Source organism: Desmodus rotundus, chromosome 6 (assembly GCF_022682495.2).
Source record: "Desmodus rotundus isolate HL8 chromosome 6, HLdesRot8A.1, whole genome shotgun sequence".
Lineage (NCBI taxonomy): Eukaryota > Metazoa > Chordata > Mammalia > Chiroptera > Phyllostomidae > Desmodus > Desmodus rotundus.
Window position 1 is genome coordinate 102,508,704 of NC_071392.1, and position 18,844 is coordinate 102,527,547.

The window sequence follows — 18,844 nt, forward strand, 5'->3', positions numbered from 1 at the left end:
AACTGGTGACCTTTTGCTTTGCAGGCCAGCATTCAATTCACTAAGCCACACCAGGCAGGGCTTGAAAAATATGTTAAAGTACATATATATATACTTTTAATCCTCACCTGAGAAACATTTATTGATTTTAGAGAGGGAGAGGGCGGGAGAGAGAGAAAGAGAAACATTAAGTGAGAGGGAAACATTGATCAGCCACCTCCCATATGCACCTGGCCAGGGATTAGAACCACAGCCTTTTGGTGCATGGGATGACGGCCCAACCGAGCCACCAGCCAAGGCCTGAAGTACATATTTTGAAACTGCCTATCACGGTACTACTAAAACCTCCAATGTTAGTATTTTGGACTCGATCCTTCCATTCTTCTCTGTGCATATACAGAAATATATTACACAAAACTGTCTTTATATGCTCTCATTAAATAATTTCCCTGCCATTTGGCATTTAGGTTGTTTCCAATTGTTTATTATTCTAACTGTATCAAATAGGCTTATGTAGAAAACTTTGTGTACACCTCTGATTTTCACAGGTTGACATTCTAGAAGTGTGTTACCAAAGCAGAAGGGTAGGCTATGAGCACAGATTTTGGAAGCCAGAGACCTAAATATAACCCAAACTGTTACTCACAACAAGCATTACTTTGAGCAAGTTATTTTACTGAGACCAGATCTCCTCAATTGTAATATGAGAATAATGCCTGCCTCATAGATAGAATATGCAAATTAAATGAGAAAAACTATACAAAATGTCCCAGTGTTTGCATATGACTACTCTGTTACAGACACTCAGCAAAATGTTACTTCCTATATCCTGGAGTTAGGAAAAATGAATATTAAGGTTTTCTTAATGAAATGTCAAACTCCAAAAAGCTGGTACCATTTATAACCCAATGGGCAGGACACCAGAATTTTCATTTCAATGTACTCTGGCTAAGACTTTTAGTATCTTAAAAAGAAATAAAAAAACTTTGCCAATTCAATAGGTAGAAAAAATTGATCACATTTTGTCCAATGTTGTTTTTTAAATAAAAATGTACCATCAATAAGACACCCTAACCACGAGAAATCTCATGTACACTCTCCACTTTAGCAAGCTGTGACCATCACACAACTTTCCCTTTCAGAACTAAGAAATGAGCACCTTTTTGACAGTCAGCGAAGAGGTTTGAGGCCTGCGTGATACTGAACCCTCTTCCCTCATCTGGGGGGAAAAAAAAGGTTAACAATACCTCCCTCAACCTTATAGGGTTCTCACAAAGATGAAGAAGATGTTTAGGAAAGTAGCCTGTTCACGAGGTGATCAGCTGCCTCTTGTGTGCCCCCTTGTGTAGTTTAATACAAAATATTAAACTGCATAAACAGACAAACCAAAATGTGAACCTATTCCTTTAAGAGACATATACGCAAATACTTGAGTGAAATAATACGATGCCTGGGATCTGCTGTTAAATATTCTTTCAAAATGAAGGGAAGAGAACAAAGTTTTTAAAAACCAAAATGTTAGTAACTGTTTACCTTGTGTAACAGAAACATGGGAGTTTACTACTTACCACCTGCTCTATTTCTGTGTAGGTTAGAAATTTTTCAAAAGAAACGCTGCTCTAAATATTACCTAGGAAATAAGCTTTCAAAGCATTCTCTTAAATAAATTTATATAAATATTTAAGCAACTTTAAATATTAAGTAATTTAAAATATCACCAAAATATTATTCCATACCTTAAAGAGATTAGTCAAAGGCAAAGCAAAGGCATCCAGAACAAGTTTAATTTCAGTCCATAATTCGTTTGACTTAAATTCATGGCGGTATCTAGAAAATTAAGGTAAAATAAGTAATTTACAAGTTTTTGTTTACTGACTAATTCTTCACGGATAGATTAAAGAAAAAACTATAGCTAGCAGCTTTCTGAAATTCAAAGGAAATTCTTTCAAAAGCAGTGAAGCAGTTTAAGGAGACTAGGAGTTTCACAGGTGATAGGGCAACATGAATAAACATCCTATTTAAGAACAAACACACACAGTAATGAATGGAGAGGCTTATGCTCTTATTCCAGGGTTATCATATTCAAAGGAATGACAACAGTTACAAAAATGTAACTGTTTACACAAGCAAAAACATTTGAATAAAAGTTTTAAAAGTATGAATTTATACATCAATACCTTTTAAAAAGAGAATGTGCTGTGCGAAGGACTCCATTAATAACATGAAAATCACCACTCTGAAAGCGATTCACCATTTCTGTCAATAAGTCAGGCCATTTCTGAGGGAAATCTTCTCTACCAATAATGCTAATGGCATCACTTAACTGAGGGGAGGAAAAATATTAGTTAGATGAAAGCTCTACAAAGTAGTCTACTTAAAAAGCAGGGCCTTACATTACCTGCTTCTGAATTTGCTCTGGGCTGCTAAGCATCAAATGAACTATGTTGGCTTTAATGGCTACTCGGTCGGCTTCACAAATTTTGTTTGGTTCATCCTCGACCTAAAAGCAAAACATTCATGAGCCAGTAACATAAAATCCATGTCCATGACCAGAAGGGTTTGTGAATAAAACAGAACCATTTCTAATGTCCTGGTTTTCTAAGAAAAACATAGAGAAAGGTAAGGCGTTCCCTCTACATGAATGGGTTACAGATTCCTTTAGCGATCTCATGAGAGCATGAACCCTTTGAACAAAACCTGTATATTCCATCCCAAATGCAAATACTTTACATACAGAATAATGAGCCATTGACTCCCTGATGCCAATTAAGACTCTCAGTTCTATATATAAACTAATCAGAACATGGGGTTAAAATCTTTACATATGCTACTTAGCCCACATTCATCTTCAAAAGCTTCAATTTTGAGTCTCACCTTAAGTCAAAGGTCTTTGCAGTGACACCGCTTGACCATTATGAGTGTGAATGCATCCAGGGCTACACCCAAGAAGGTTCTGAGAGTCTCACTGGCTTTATAAATTGAGATAGAGGTAGAGAGGGAGTTTTAAACATCTTAAGATTCACCAGGTTATTTTTTTCACATGTGGTTATTGAAAATATGAGCTTAAAACAGTATTTTTTTTACTATTTTTAAACTCTTATGCAATGAAGAAAGAAGATTCTAAATAAAAATTTTAGAAGATTTAAAGTTGACTTTTTTTTGTTACCCATAATACTTTCTAAATAAATATCATTACTTGCTATCACTATAAAACAATTCTCATTTCCCCACCTTTATCCTAAACCATGGTTTTGGAATTCCTGACATTTCGGGGCAGATAAATCGTTACTGTAGGGACCTTTCTTGTATGTTGTAGGATGGTTACCAACATCCCTATCCACTGGATGCCCTGACACCCACTCCCTCACCTTAAAATTAACAACTGAAATGTCACCAAATAGCCCCTGGTGGGCAAAACCACCCCCAACTGAAAAACACTGTCCTGAGCTAAGGAGTGGAAAATACTAGTTTCTTAATTTATAATAATTTTATATAAGTCATTAAACTTGTAGGACAGTAAAATTCATTTTAAAATTAGTATATATTTCCATATCCCATAAGACAAAGGGCACAATCCCTTATCAAAAACTTCAAAGTTATTTTGCAGTCTACAAATTTTCATATATAATGCAATTTTCAGCTTTATATAATTTTTCCCAGTCTACAATAGAAATTGCTTCAATGCTTCATTTAGATGGTGCCTTCCCACATGTCTCTTCAGTAGATAATGAGCTAGAGTTAAATTTCAACCATAACAGGCTAAAATGAAGTTTTACAACCCTCTAGCAACCTGGGTTATAAAGCTGAGATAATCCATGCAAATTCAAATGAGACACAAGAACGTTGGAAAAGTGTCCTGTTTAACTTTTGCCAGTTCTTTCAGATTTTCTGCATAGACGACCGCGCCATCTGTGAACAGTTTTATGTCCTTCTTTGCAACGGATACCACCTTTTACTTCCTCTTCTTACTGCATTAGCAAAGACTTCGCAAACAAGGTTGGGAAAAAGCGGTGAGAAGAGACATCCTCACTCTGTACCTCATCTCAGTGGAAAAGCTTGAAGTTTCTCACCATTAAGCATGAAGTCAGTTGTAGGTTTGTTTTTGTTTTTTTGATAGTCTTTATCAAGATCGTTCCTCCTCTACTCCTACTTTACTGAAGTAGTTTTTATCATGAGTGGATGTTAAATTTGGTCAAAAAAATTTTCCTGCGTCTACTGATATGATCATCTGACTTAAAAAAATTTAATTTATTGATATGAATTACATTAATTAAATTTTTATTTATTCTTTTTATTGAATTTACTGAAGTGACATTGGTTAATAAAACTGTACAGGTTTCAGGTGTACAATTCTAAATACAGCATACATATATTATATTGTATGTTCACCACCCCAAGTCCAGTTGCCTCTTGTATACGCCCCGAACTGGGGCCAAACCTGCAACCCAGACATGTGCCCTGACCAGGAATCTAACCAGGGACTTCTCGCTTCGCAGAATGACGCCCAACCAACTGAGCCACACCAGTCAGGGCAAGACATTAAGTTTTGAATGCTGAACAAGCCTTGTACACCTGGGATAAATCCCACTTGGTCAGTATATATTTTTATACTCTTTTGGATTTGATTTGCTAATATTTTGTTGAGGAGGGTCCTATTTAATTTTATCTTTAATCTGTGTCTGAATCTTGCAAGAGCACTGCAAATATAAATCTTGCAAATATACAGGGTATTAAACCATGTATTCGCAAAATACTTACAATTCTCCAGTTTCTTTTAATGTAGTTCTTGAATGTTACTGAGGCACACACTTTGATAACATTATCCTGGGACTTCTCCAGTAGCGTTAAAAGCAACAGTGGGTAATTCTGACTCCCTTCTACGGACTCAAGAAATTTCTCAGCTATAAAAGAATTTCCATGTTAGATTTGTTATTATAACCAAATCTTTCCACATTATGTATATGTAAACTATACGTATCTGACTGAAGCATCAAAAAACAGAAAAGATTAAGGTATTTTTTTCTTAAGGAACTCAAATTTTTTTACCTATTGAATGGACTATATATGGTGTTATATTAAATTTACATAATACCTCAGTTTTCAAATCACTCAACTCACCTGATTCTCACAAACCTATAAAGTAGTCTGATCAGATGACCATCCCATCTGAAGGAGAATATGCTCCTCAGAGAGGTAATTTGTCAAAGATCACACAGCTAGAATTATTTCATCACTGAAAAGTTTTAGTCCAGTCCTTATTTGACCATACTAGATTTCAGTTTTCTTCTTGAAATAAACATTTCTAATACCAGCAATAAATTTATACACATTTTAACTCACATATTTACACTCATATTACACTTAGGAATATTAAATCTCCTAGGTTTACTGATCACACAGCGAAGGTTTATAGCACTTCTAATTTTTCCTATCTTAAGCCTCACCTAGGATCCAATACTTACTGCAAAGTTCTGCTGTTAACATCTATTATTTACTACAATAGTATGATTTAACACTTTTCTCCTTTCTGAATTGAGTCCCAAGAGTTTAATTTCTATCCTCAAACTCTCCCTGCTTTGTGTTCCCCATATCTTTCTTGAAAGATGAGAAATAAACTGAAACATGTTTTTAAGTAGCAGACACAGTGTTGTATGAGTCTGCTGGGCTTTTGTCGTCTCCTCCTAGCGGTCAGCACTTTGTACGGGGCCACACACCGTATCCGTGATTTGGAGGAAAGCCCATACAGACTGCCAGGTCTCTTTCCTAAATTGTAGTTAATATCCTGGAGGCAATTTTCTCATGAGTTTAAGTCTATTCCCTTCTGTGTTCATTTCCCTCAACTTGTTCACAGAATATTCTCACTTACATATTTCTACACACTCGATGAGCCTCAAAAATTTCTTCCAATTCATCTGTAACACTGTCACATCTCAATAACCCGCAGAGCACAGCGGTACCTGTAGGTTTGGATCCATTACACACTGCCACCTCCAGATAATTTTATAAATGTATCGAGTCAGTCTACTCCCAATCCCTGAGAAATAGTTTATTCCTACATTCTGTCCTGGATTCGTACAACAATAGCACCTTCATCTTAAAAGACACAATTAAAAATCATTTTTAATAGACAATGTTGGCAGAGGCTTTCTGGGAAAGGCTAAGAAGATTAGAGCCATTAATTTCCCTTCATCCAAGAACACATTACTTCTTTATATTTATATTTATAAAAGCACTAAGGGGAAGATCACAAATTTCCCCTCTCAGAAACCACAAAGGCTTTTCTAGAATAGGATGGATGCATTAACATGTTCACAGTTCTACTTATTATATAGAACATCAATATGACACGTACACACACACTCATTTGTGTCTTTCCGGGGCACTTTCAAAATCCTCTTCATGAGCATGCCCATTAGTAAATTGTGTAGAAGCAGATTGAGAGCATTTCTGGTTAATATGGCTTACATCAAGGATCATCAACCGACTAATCAGTTTGATTTGTATGTGTTTCAAAATTGTTTGAAATTACTAGTTGCTATCATTTAAAAATATGAACACTTCATATAAACAGCCTTATTTTTCAAGTAAAGCTATAAATCTGATCTTGCAAAACTGGTTTGACTCCCCCAAAGTTAGGGGTTCCAAATAATATCTGCCCCTTAACCAAGGCAAATAGTCACAGAATATTCCCAGTCCTCACCTGGCCTTCCTTACTCATTTACCTTCACATGTGATTCCTGTGGGCACCTGAATTTGCAGTTCTAAGTTTAAGTTTCTAATGGAAACTGGTCATAGTCAGGAGGAAGGGAAGAAAAGAGAAACCCTAGGTCTTAAAATGTATTAATTAAATCAAACCCAGCATGGAGATTGAGACAGTGTCTGATTGCCTGGTTTCATTCACTTAATCATTTTTTAGGCAATTAACTCTCATCTCTATGCCCTAATTATTATCTCCTTAAGACTGGCAGGTGTAGGGAATTTCAGAAAGATGAAGGGACAAAGCAGTCTAAACATACTAGTGCTTTTTATTCTAGAAGAGGCCAAATAAAAGCTATTTTACTCAAAAAACAAAACCAAAAAATAACCCCACACACTTTACAGCTAGAGAATGAAAAATGAACTATGTCTGAGAATCCAAGTGTAATTTTTTAAAATTAACAAACAGCAGATTGCACAAAGGTTTCCTTCACCTGTCCTTTAAGAATACATCAACCACAAAACAGTATTTATTCTCTTTACCTGGACGTCTGATGGCGGGGTCAGGATCAAGCGTTTTCTTTAAATATTCTGTTAACGTCTGCAAATTTGCATCGCTGAGCTCCATTGCAATAAAACCTGAAACAAGAAATGAGGTTTAGGTAATCGGTCACATGGGGACTCAGTGATTCGCATTAAAAAATCCTTTTATATTATCAGTCTTCTCCTCTCTCAAAGTCATCCACTTGTTATATTTGGGCCTGGGCTATAGGCCTGACTCTTAACTAAGATGGGCTTTTTTTTTTAACTACGGTGAGATAATTTTGAGATAAAGGAGAAGAAAAAACATATGATTTCAAAAAGACAGGCACAGAGAAGCAAAGCTGAATAACTGATCAAAGTCTCCAAAAATGTGATCTAATTTAAATGCTATGAAACAGAGCAAAGGGTTAAAAAGACTCACTAGAAAATTTTTATAAGCCCTGCCTTAAGAAATTAAAAATTTAAGCAGTAAGTAAGGATCCCATAGTGTCCTGAGATTAAGGAAATTAGAATAAATGACAATCCATATCACAAGTACCGACCATTCCATCGCAAGTACCGACAATAAACTACTGTTGAGAATTTATACCTGGGGAGATAATTTGAGGGTTCAGAAGATGACAACTGTGATTATTATTAAAAAGTAACTTCCTACACCAAAAGCAAAGGCAACAAAACAAAAATGTACAAATGGGACTACATCAAACTAAAAAGCTTCTGCACAGGAAAGGAAACCATCAGCAAAATGAAAAGGCAGCCTACCAAATGGAAGTATTTGCAAACCATATGTCTGATAAGGCAGAGGTCCCCAACCTTTTTGGCAGCAGGGACTGGTTTCATGGAAGACAATTTTCCCCACGGATGGGAGGAGGGAGCAGGGTAGAGGGGAGACAGGAGGCAGAGCTCAGGCAGTAATGCAAGCAAAGCTTGGCTAGCTTACCCACTGCTCACCTCCTGCTGTGCGGCCTGGTTTCTGGTACCAGTCCATGACCCAGGAGTTTGGGGACCCCTGTGACAAGGGGTTAATATCCAAAACATATATAAAGAACTCATATAACTCAGGGGGGAAAAAACAACCCAATTTTAAAAGGGGCAGAGGATCTGAATAGAAATTTGCCGAAGACGACACACAGATGGCCAACAGGTGCACAAAAAGGTACTTAACATCACTGCTCATCAGGGAGATGCAAATCAAAACCACGAGATTTCACCTAACTCCTGTTACAATGGCTATTACCAAAAAGACAAGAAATAACAAATGTAGGTGAGGCTGTGGACAAAAGAGAACCCTTGTGTACTGCTGGTGGGAATGTAAATTGGGGCAGTCACTATAGAACAGTATGAGGGTTCCACAAGAAAAATTAAAAATAGGACTAGCATATAATCCAGTTCTACTTCAGGGTATTTATCCAAAGGAAAGGAAAAGACTTAACTCAAAAAGGTATCTGCATCCCCTTGTGCACTGCAGCATTATTAGCAATAGCAACACATGAAAGCAATCTAAGTACTGATCAACAGATAAATGGACCAAAACCAAAACGGTGGTATATATACACAATGGAATATTATTCAGACACACACACACACACACACGGAAATCCTGCCATTTGACATGTATGGACCATGAGGGAATTATGCTAAGTGAAATACTGGGTTGGCCAAAAATTCCGTTGTTTTTTTCCATTCAGTAGCTCTAGTAGTGTTTAGTTGTCTTTAACTTCATTTGAAACAATTTTGTTACATTGTATTGTGACTGCTGTCATATCTGCATGCATTTAAAATAACTTAAGACTGGAGAATTTTTGTGCAGCCATTTAAATGTTGAAGATGGAAGAAGATATACAACGTCTTCAGCGTATTATGCTTTATTATTTCAAGAAAGGTAAAAGCACAACTGAAGCACAAAAAACAATTTGTGCAGTGTATGCAGAAGGTGCTGTGACTGACTGGACGTGTCAAATGTGGTTTGTGAAGTTTCTTGGTGCTACTGACATTTTGGCCAAATAATTCTTTGTTGTTGGTCTGTCTTATACATTGGGAGATGTTTAGCAGCATCTCTGGCCTCTACCCACTAGAAGCTAATAGCCAACAAAATATCCAAATCAATAAAGTTACTGGTGAAAATGAAAAATGTGTCTTTTACAGAAAAAACTAAATGGACTTTCTGGCCAACCCAATACACTAAAGACAAAGTATGATCTCATTTATATGTGGAATCTGCCAGACCCTGTATATTTGAAAGTGCGAAGGGAGTAAATCTTAAAAGTTCTGATCACAAGAAAACTGTAATTATGTGTGATGAAGGACACTAAATTCATTGTGGTAACCATTTTGCAACATACACATGTATCAGATCATTATGTTGTACACCTGAAACTAATGTCAATTATATCTTAATAAAAAGCAACTTTCTTATTAAAATATACAAAGCTTAATTATGAAGCACAGAACATGCCATAACTTACAAAAAATTCACATCTCACACATTACAAATTATAAGCTAAATAAATAGTTTATGTAGATATAACTGATAACACAAGGCTAAGAAACACACACACAAAACAGCACATATAGATGACAAGTATGTGTGTGCGCACAAGGGCACTCGACATCACCAAGAGACCAAAATGCTTGAGAATCTACAAATGGGACTTTATGGTCTCCAATTTGTTGGTAAATAGGTAACATTAAGTGTTAAGCGAGAACTTTTTGGGGTGAAAGAAGTGTTCTAAAATTGGACTGTGGTGACAGATACACAACTGTATAACACTCACCAAATGGTACACTTAAAATGAATGAATTCATGGTAAGTTATATCTCAATAAAGCTATTTTTAAAAACCCCATTTTGCTTAGATCCCCATAAGCAGCTTTTAGGGACAAAGCCACATGTAGCTCCTAAGGAACTTGGATAAACGTAGCCTTTTTAGGGCAACCATGCACCAAATAATTCTGGGGCCTCTATGACAAAGATAAAATTAAGTACATAATAATTTTTGTAAAATGTATGAAAGCTAAGCAGAAAAAAGGTCAATTATACCACAATTCAAACTGTGCTAAAAATTTTTTTATATATACATAAATGAGGCTTGGCCAGGTGGCTCAATTGGTTGGAGCACTGTCCTGTACAGCAAAAGGTTGCGGGTTCAATGCCCAGTCAGGGTGTGTTCAGGAGGCAACTGATTGATGTTTCTCTCTCACATCGGTGTTTCATTCCTTCTTCCTCCCTCCTCTCATCCTTGCACGAGGATTTAAAGAATTTTTTTACATATACCCAAATGTATTGAAAAAACTAAAAATACATCCCAAATATAAGGGGTGTTAATGTCTACATGATGGATACAGGGATTTTTATTTTCTTCATACTCTCCTAGATTTTTCTAACATCCTACGACTATATACATCACGTTTGCTATCAGAAAGTTATCAAATTCAGGTGCTCAAAGGGGCTTACAGACTAGTTGGAAGACAAGACACAACTGAAATACTAACTACAAAAAAGAAAGAAAGAAAGAAAGAGAGGGAGGGAGGGAGGTGAAGAAATACCCACTACAGACCTATATAATCCCTTTCCTTTCAGGCAGCTAAACCTGGCCTGAACGGCCTGAGGCTATAAATCTAATTTTTATCTCACTAAGAATGTAAATTTTTCACTAAAGAAATAATGTATTTGATTGCAGGGTGCTACCCCAAGCCCCACTGCGGGCGCTGTATAAGCCAAAGTAAAAACTCTGAAACACGTTTGTTCCCTGGAGTAGAAAACATCAAAAGAATCACACATACAGCAGCTTAACTACTAGGAGGTTAAAAAGAGAGTCACTGGGCATTCAGTGATCCAAGACTTCCCAGACGCTGCAAGTCTTGAGCTGAACTTGAGAAATATATAGATTTCCTTAGGCAAAGTACAAGGATCCATCTCATGCAGGAAATAGTGTGAGCAAAAGTAAGAGACACAGGAAAAGCACATAGCTCCTTTGGGGAAGACTGAACTTGGAGGCTAAGATCAGTTCATATGGGCTCCTCAATACTTAGCTTAAGAGTTTCATGATTTATTAATTAAAATAGGAAGCTACTAAAGGTATTTTTTTAAAAAGAAATGGGTAAAAACTTAAAGTGGACTTTTAAAACAAAAAGAACGTTTGGGCTGGTAATGGTTTGCAGAATGGAGATGTGGAAGAAAACAAGAGAAGATCTGTTAGGACACTTTTTAAAGATGGGGCAAAGGTCAGAAGTGTGGACCAGTGCTAGATGTTTTATATGCTTCTTACTCCACATAATAACCATTTAACACACAAGGAAGAAGACTCAGAGTAACTAACTTGCCCCAAGTCACACACAGTTAATAAAGATCAGATTCAAATGAGTCTGACTATAGGTCTATGCTCTTTCTACTACTTAAGGTTAATGTCTCCGGTAGAAATAATCACAGAAGACTGCATGAGAGTGGGACTCACTGAGAGCAGCAATAAAAAAGGATGATGTGAAAAAGAGCAGCCATATGGGAATTAGGGAGAGGAAGAAGTCAAAGATGACGCCGAGATTCTGAATAAGATTGACTCCACAACAAAAAAAGCTGAAACCCTCATCTCATACTTAAAAAAGTAAAAAGCTAGAAATGGGCTATGAGCTAATGCTGTGCTTGTGCAGAATACTACTCCACAACCAGAGACCACACCTTAGGAGAACAATCTATTTGAAGCTATCTGTAGTCTCCCTAGTACGGTCCTTTCCCTTAATTAGAAAACATTCTCATCACAAGGGAAGTCAATATTCTGACTCATTTAATAGATATCACCACCTATTCACTTCCTTTGACCCAAGATAAACCACTCTATGGGCAGGAGTATCAAATCCCACTCAACCATACACACAAGAAAGAGGCTACCCTTTCTGGTTTTTATGTCAAAAGTTTGGAAAATGATATACATTATATTCACCCCTTTTTGGAGATTCACTTTAAAGGTTTCAGGAACTCCAACAGTAAATTATCAGTTCAACATTGTTTAACCCAGAGTTCCCCCCATTACTTGGCCACTTTATAATGGAACACATTTTGGAAAGCAGTGATTTAATCAATTCATTTCCCATTCTCTTTTCCTATATGGAAATTCTGACTTTGAAATCTTGAAAGTTTGCCAATGCTAAGCAAAATCATTTACATCAACGTATATGAGGAAAAATAATCCACCTGGCCTTTCTTCCCCACATGAAAATTTACTCTACTTTTGGGGATTCATACATGGCAGCATGTTAGAAACTGTGTGTTTGGGGGATTACAGAGGTTAATTATCTATTTTGTTGTTGAGTTTTAAAATACACTCCTTGATAAATCTGCATTATGCTCCTACAGCACTGTACATACCCCAACCAAAATCTCTCAGATCCCTCATAACTATCTGTGTTAGAAATCCAAACTCTTTCTGCCTGACAAAGAGTCCCATGCAATCTGGCACCTGCCAACCTCACTTCCTACCTTTTCCTTGTCTTGCTTCACACTAGGTCCCAGCCGCAAAAGCCTTCTCTTTCTGTTCCTTGAACCAGCCAAGACAGTTCTCACTGCCTGTAACGCTACTCTTCCTTCTAATTTGATATGTAAGATCATTCGGCTGCCTGCCATCAACTCTTCAAAGGGGCCTTCCACACCTATTATCTACCTCATCCCTGTTATACTGTTAGTAGCATTAATCCTCCTCTGTATTATCTTTGACTTGTTGTCTCTTATGTAAACTCCTTATGGCAGGAACTTTGTGTGTTTCTGTCTGTGTGCTCAGGACCTTCAGCACTGCCTGGCACACAGGCACTCAGTAAGCATTTGTTGCGTGAACTAATGGATGAGTATGACAAGCCAGTCGACTACAACACAGAGTCCTAGTCTGAACTGGAGACCATTATTTTTTGAGAACCAGCTATTAGCAGCCCCAACAAAATGTGGGAGCTCAGTTACAGCTGTCAAATAAACAAATGCCCAACTTGCCTGCCATAATTAATTTCTGTTCATTCAAAAGAACTTCAAGAAAGAAGTGAATCTGAACTCTGTCCTGTATTGCTGTTCACATATGGCAGTGCTTCTACTTCTGTCTCAGGGCTTTGCACTCACTGTCCCAACTGCTGACAGCTCTGGACCTGCAGCGCTGCACGGCGCACTGCCCACTTCATTCGGGTCTCTTTCACAATGTCATCTCTTTTCAGAGATGCCTTCCTGGACTGTCCTCTCTGAAAAAGCACCCATCTCTGCTGCTCTCCATTCCCTTACCCTATTTTTCCAAGTAAATTTTATCAGGCATATACATTTGCTTTGTCCACTGTGCTTTCCCCTTCACTAGACTGGAAGCTCCAAGAGCAGGGACTTAGTGTTTTGTCCACCGCAATCTTCCTAGAGCTTTTACACAATGATGGGCGCCTACTATACATATCGGTTGTACTATTTTCAAAAGCTACATACCCTTGACTAATTTTTCCACCAAAAGCACTATCATTCTTCCCCTTTATTCTGGTCAATTGTGACGAACAGGGAGAGATGGAGACAACTGATTCTAAGACCACATGATAGAATAACCCCTAAAATGACAAAGCTGAGGTGCTAGGATAAAACTACTTTTAAGATTATTTTTCAAAAAGCATGTTGAGGGAAAAAAAAGTGTATGTGTGTATTGAGGGATGGTGTTACATAAATATGCATGCTCCAATCTCTGAAAGTTACAATACTACATAGAATTTTAATGTTAGATATTAACATTAAATATCTGTCAACAAACCCTTTTTATATCTCCCTAGTGATAATGTCACAAAACAAAATTGTAAGCTTAGCCCTGATTTGGGAAAGTATAACAAATAGGTAATTTTAGAGAATACCACACAGGAATTCCCAATATATCAGCAAGATCAAGGTCTAATTAGGATATCTTATTTGACCACAGGTGAAGGTACTTTGACCCTTGAAAATATTAGTTATATATAAATGTAGGAAGTGTTATTGACTTTAAAATAAAGACTCAAACTAAAAATGGAATATTCATTATTTTATCTTTAAATAAGGGGTGATACTTTCTCCACAAAGCTATCTTTGGAAATCCCTACCAACCACACACACACACAAAATGCACCAAAATAAATCAATGACAGACTTATCTAATTTCTAAGTTCTTCCGGTTGAGTAGATGGCTGGACCTAAGTCTAGCCTCTTCCCACAGGCCCTCAGTTACAGATGAAGATTTCTGGAATAAAAGCTTGCCTTGCAATGCTCTTTCAGACATCTGTGACATGAGCTAATCCAAGAAACATGCCTTTTCCTCAGTTATTCCCTCCACATTAGAGAACCATTCCCAAGGCCCTGCGTCTGGGGAAAGGGAAAGAGACCCAGCGTATGACAACCACCCGGCACACGCGCACCAAGAACACATCCCAACACCTCCCCGCCCCATCCCCTGCTCCTGAACCACAGTAACACACCACTCAAACTCAAACTCTTTACGTTCCTACCAAGCCCTACGTGACTTGGCCCCTGGATACCTCTCCCTTCTCATGTGCTACTCGGGCAAGCTGGATTTTCCTCACATATTCCATTATTCCAGGCTTGCGCCTGTCCTTGAGCTCTTGAGCAATATTTTCTATTCCCTGTGCCAGGAATGTTGTTCCCTACCTTTCCATGACTGGCCTCAGCTCAAATGTCACCTCCTCAGAGAAGCCTTCATCTGTCACATGACCCTGTCCCTTGTCACTGTCTGAAATTACCTAATTCATTTATCTGTATTCTTGTTTCTCTCCCTCACTGAACATGAGCTACCCAAAGGAAGGAAGCTTGTCCATTTTTGTTTCTTCACTGTATTCCCAAAGATTAACGGGCAGCTTAATAAAGTCATGAAATGAAAAGAGGAACAAATTAACTCGGAAACTAGTGTCCTCAAACCCATTTAATCCTGTAGAGAAAGTGGTTTCCCTCCGTCCCAGCCCCCACCGAGCAGAAATCAAAGTAACCACAAAGCGAGACAAAATCCCCTTACACTGATGGAAGAAGTGAAAGACAGAGTCTTAAGAGGGAAGAGACTAGGCTAGCTCAAGAGTTCCAGGAATTATGCAAAAAACAGACACACAATAAAGGGGCCAAAAATTCGAGTATGGGGGCCCAGAGAAGAAAATGAGCACGGGTGAGATCCAAGAGTAAAAAAAATCTCCTTCTGGACCTCCAAAGAGTAACAACACCTGTGCACCTGCCATGGCACGAACTGGCCGCCTGGAAACAGCAGCAAACAAGACGGGTAAAAGCAAGATTCTTGCTCTTGGCAGTCGAGAAAGGCAATAAACAAGTAAACTATCAAGTGATTATCGCTAACGTTCAATGTTACGAAGTAAATAAAACTAGGGTGATATGATGAACAGTAGAAGAGGCTGGTCAAAAAAGGCCTAAGCTGAATAAAACCTGAAGGAAGGGAGCCAGCCTTGCAAAGATCTAGCACTGGTAACTTCCAAAAACACGTGAGGCACATGCAAACGCTTCACGGTGGGCAGGTCGGCCAGGGTGGCTTCTGTGGCTAAAGAGGAGAGACGGGTGGGGAGGCGGAAAATGGTCACCGGCGGTGGCGCAGGTAAACCACGGTAATAACTCAGCGCATCCTCACAGCCACTTTCACAGGCAGACTGTGTTTTCAACCCCGTTTTGCAGATAAGGAAATGGAGCCTGGGACAGGTGCGGTGAATACTGCTAGGGAGAGACTAAATCTGGAACGAACCCAGGCGTTCTAACGCCAAAGCCCATGCTTGGTAGTTGTACCAAGCCATGTTTCCCCCAAGAGGAGCACCCCGTATTAATAGGCAGGCGCATAGCGTGGAATTTAAGCCTCACAAACAACTCAGCAAAGTGAGATCATGGTGCCCATTTTACAATCGGGGAGGCTGAAGCACAGTGAGGTTACGCTCCCTTTCCTCCTTAACACGGGGAGTCCAGGGAACGGGCGGTCAGTGGACGACCCGCATCCTCCGCCCTGCAGCCCGACAGGCGTCGACGCTGCCCTCCGCTCACGTTGCGGAAGGCCGGGAGCCTAGAGAACGGACGCGCGGCCGTGACCAATGAGAGGCGGCCTTCCCGAGGGACGTAGCTGCGGCACCACCAATCAGAGCGGCGTTGGAGGGGAAGGGGCGGGACATGGGCCGCATTAGGCCGCGCCGAGGCTGCTCCAGCCTCCCACAGGCCCGGGGGCCGCCCGGTCTGGGCTGATCGTTGAGACGCTGCGAGATGAGGCGAAGGCGGCGGCCGAAGGCAAAGACTTCGCCCGAGGACTCTGCCAGACACATAGGCCCACATTCCGCTTTCGCCCGGAGGCGCGGTCCTTGCTCCCCAGCGCTCGGAAATGCAGGGAGCGCCTCATCCCTCTCCCAGCGGGGTTCTCAGAGGCCACCCCGCCAAGCTGTGCACTCCCCGGCCATACCTCGTGGAAGTACGGGAATGGAGAAGAAAATCTCAGCCGCGAACTGTACCTGCCACTACCCACTCCAGCCGCCGCTCCACCTCACATTCAAACCCCGGCAAAATGGCGCGGCGGCGAGGCTGCGGTAGGGGCGCATGCGTGAGCAGGGCAGAGGCAGGGGGCGGGGCCAAGGGTGCTCAGGCACCACTCAAGTTTTCGAATGACCCGTCTCTGGCTTGCGTGACCCTGCTCTGTGTTTGCGCTGACGTCACAAGCCACAATGCTCTTTGGTTCAGACAGTTCTAACGGGCATCACAATCACCGTTTTCCTGAAACGAACAGATTGAGTGAGTGGCTGCTGGATTGTGAGCTATTTTGATGTCAGGGATTGATAGAAGGAGCGTAGTCGGTCTTATATAACTTTTGAACGCACTGCCCAAAGCCCTGTCCCTAGCGTCTCCGGCAGAGGAGAACTTCTTGCCCCTCATGGAGCTTATGTTTTAGAGGGAGAAACGGAATGAACAAGTAAGATAATTTCACATTTTGGTAAGTGCTATGAAAAGAAAATTAAAAGCAGGATGAAATGGCAGGCAGTGACTTGGAAGGTCAACGGGATAGTCAGAGGAGCCATCTGAACAGGCGAAAATTGACCTGCATTGTAACCAGCAGACAGCTGCGTGCATCTCAGCCTGGAGAGCATTTCAGGAGGAGGGGATGCCAGTGCGAAGGCTCCGAGTCAGGAAAGAGCTAGGCTGGGCCTTAACGAAGTGGAGCTGTGGGGAGGTGATGTTAGGCCAGCCCAGACCAGATGATGTAGGCTTCAGAAGCCAGTGTTTGAGCTATGTCTTTAAGTATGTGACCACCAAAAATTTATGTATATTTTTCTTTCTTTTATTTACTTATTTTTATTGAATTTATTTGGGTGGCATTGGTTAATAAAATGATGTAGGTTTCAGATGTACCATTCTACGACACATCATCTGTATATTGTACTGTGTGTTTACCACCCCACGTCAAGTGTCCTTCCAGAACCGTTCATCCCTCTTTTTACCTCTTCTGTCGCCCCCTTCCCTCTGGCAATCACCATGCTGTAGTCTACGTCCATGAATCTTGTTTTCAGGTCTTAAAACTTTGTATTTGCATATTTAAAAAATTGTGCATTCCAATAATTGAAATCATTTTAACAAAAAAAAGGCACTCTGACTAAACTGCATTTTACAGCCTGCAGGACACCGTGGACCAGCTTGGTTTTTACTCTAGATTTCACTGTCTTCCCACCCAGCTTCTTCCTTCATCAACGTGCAAGTTCTTTCCCTGCCCTGCCAGCCAGAGAGGCAGATGGGAGAGGCAGGTGTGGCCTTCGTTGTCAGTAGTTCTGCTGTGAAAAGGGGCAGCACAGTCATTTAAACTGATCCAACCTCTTTGCAGCTTACAAAGTTACACAGCTAAAAGAAGTAAAATATGAAGGCAATGCTTGTGGAATTACAGTGCATATTGGCGGTGTGGGCCTCATTATGATTCTCCTGCTTGCTTCTCCTGTTCAGTCGTTTCTTTGGAAGGCAGTGGGTGTTTCTGTTGCATTTCTGTCTCCCTCAATTTCAACTTACCGAATTTCTCATTCTCGGCCATATTGGGTTTATCAGACATGGTTGCTGAGGAAGCTGAGGGAGGCGCACGAACCAGAGAAGAGTCCGATCTGCTCAGTGACCGCCGCCGAATTGAGTCTTTTTCTTTGCTTAATCCCTTCACTCTTCTCACCCATCCCACCAATTCTCTCCCTTCTGGCAGGTGTCAGTATGTTCTCTGTATCCATGAGTCTGTCTCCACTTGGTTAGTTTATTTTATTCATCATATTCCACGTGTAAGTGAAATAATGCCACGTCCAGTTCCAGTATGGTCAACCATGTTGTTTGACAAGGTCCAGACATGAGGATATGTCTTCAAGGAAGCGTATCCTGGCCTGGAGGACGTGGCATTACTTGGGATCTGTGTGTGATTTTGTTCTTTCTCTTTCTTGGAATCTGTATTTTTACTGCCTTAATCATCTGGAACCTCCTAGAAATGATCACCACTCTTAGAATTGACCAGCAGCTGACACAAACAGGATATAATCAGACCAATGTGTCTCTAGTCAACAAGTCCCTGAATGTCTAAAAGTCATTATAGTAACAGCCCCTCCTTTACCTTAAATAAGAATATATATCAATTAGACAGCCATAGAAATAA

General features: G+C 39.9%; 2 protein-coding genes across 3 annotated transcripts in view; both read right to left on the reverse strand.

Annotated features, from left to right (window-relative positions):
• The window catches only part of CSE1L (chromosome segregation 1 like), a 37,118-nt gene extending 20,336 nt beyond the window's left edge, over positions 1-16,782 (reverse strand). The window contains exons 1-6 of one of the 2 annotated variants that reach the window (XM_024559443.4): positions 16,640-16,782; positions 7,219-7,314; positions 4,738-4,880; positions 2,378-2,479; positions 2,157-2,302; positions 1,716-1,806 (exon numbers count right to left, since the gene is read on the reverse strand). In XM_024559443.4, the coding sequence (XP_024415211.1) occupies positions 1,716-1,806; positions 2,157-2,302; positions 2,378-2,479; positions 4,738-4,880; positions 7,219-7,303 (567 nt within the window). In that variant the 5' untranslated portion in view covers positions 7,304-7,314; positions 16,640-16,782. The remainder of the gene's footprint in view (positions 1-1,715; positions 1,807-2,156; positions 2,303-2,377; positions 2,480-4,737; positions 4,881-7,218; positions 7,315-16,639) is intronic. The other variant, XM_045194844.3, reaches the window with a different exon arrangement.
• Positions 16,783-18,130: 1,348 nt separating this feature from the next.
• Positions 18,131-18,265, reverse strand: LOC112304207 (thymosin beta-4-like). The gene has a single exon (XM_053927099.1). It carries the CDS (start codon positions 18,263-18,265, stop codon positions 18,131-18,133), a length of 135 nt encoding a protein of 44 aa, XP_053783074.1.
• Positions 18,266-18,844: the final 579 nt, after the last annotated feature.

What these genes read in the sequence shown, in the direction of transcription:
- LOC112304207 (XM_053927099.1), bottom strand. Translation starts at nt 18,265, where the DNA reads ATGTCTGATAAACCCAATATGGCCGAGAATGAGAAATTCGGTAAGTTG.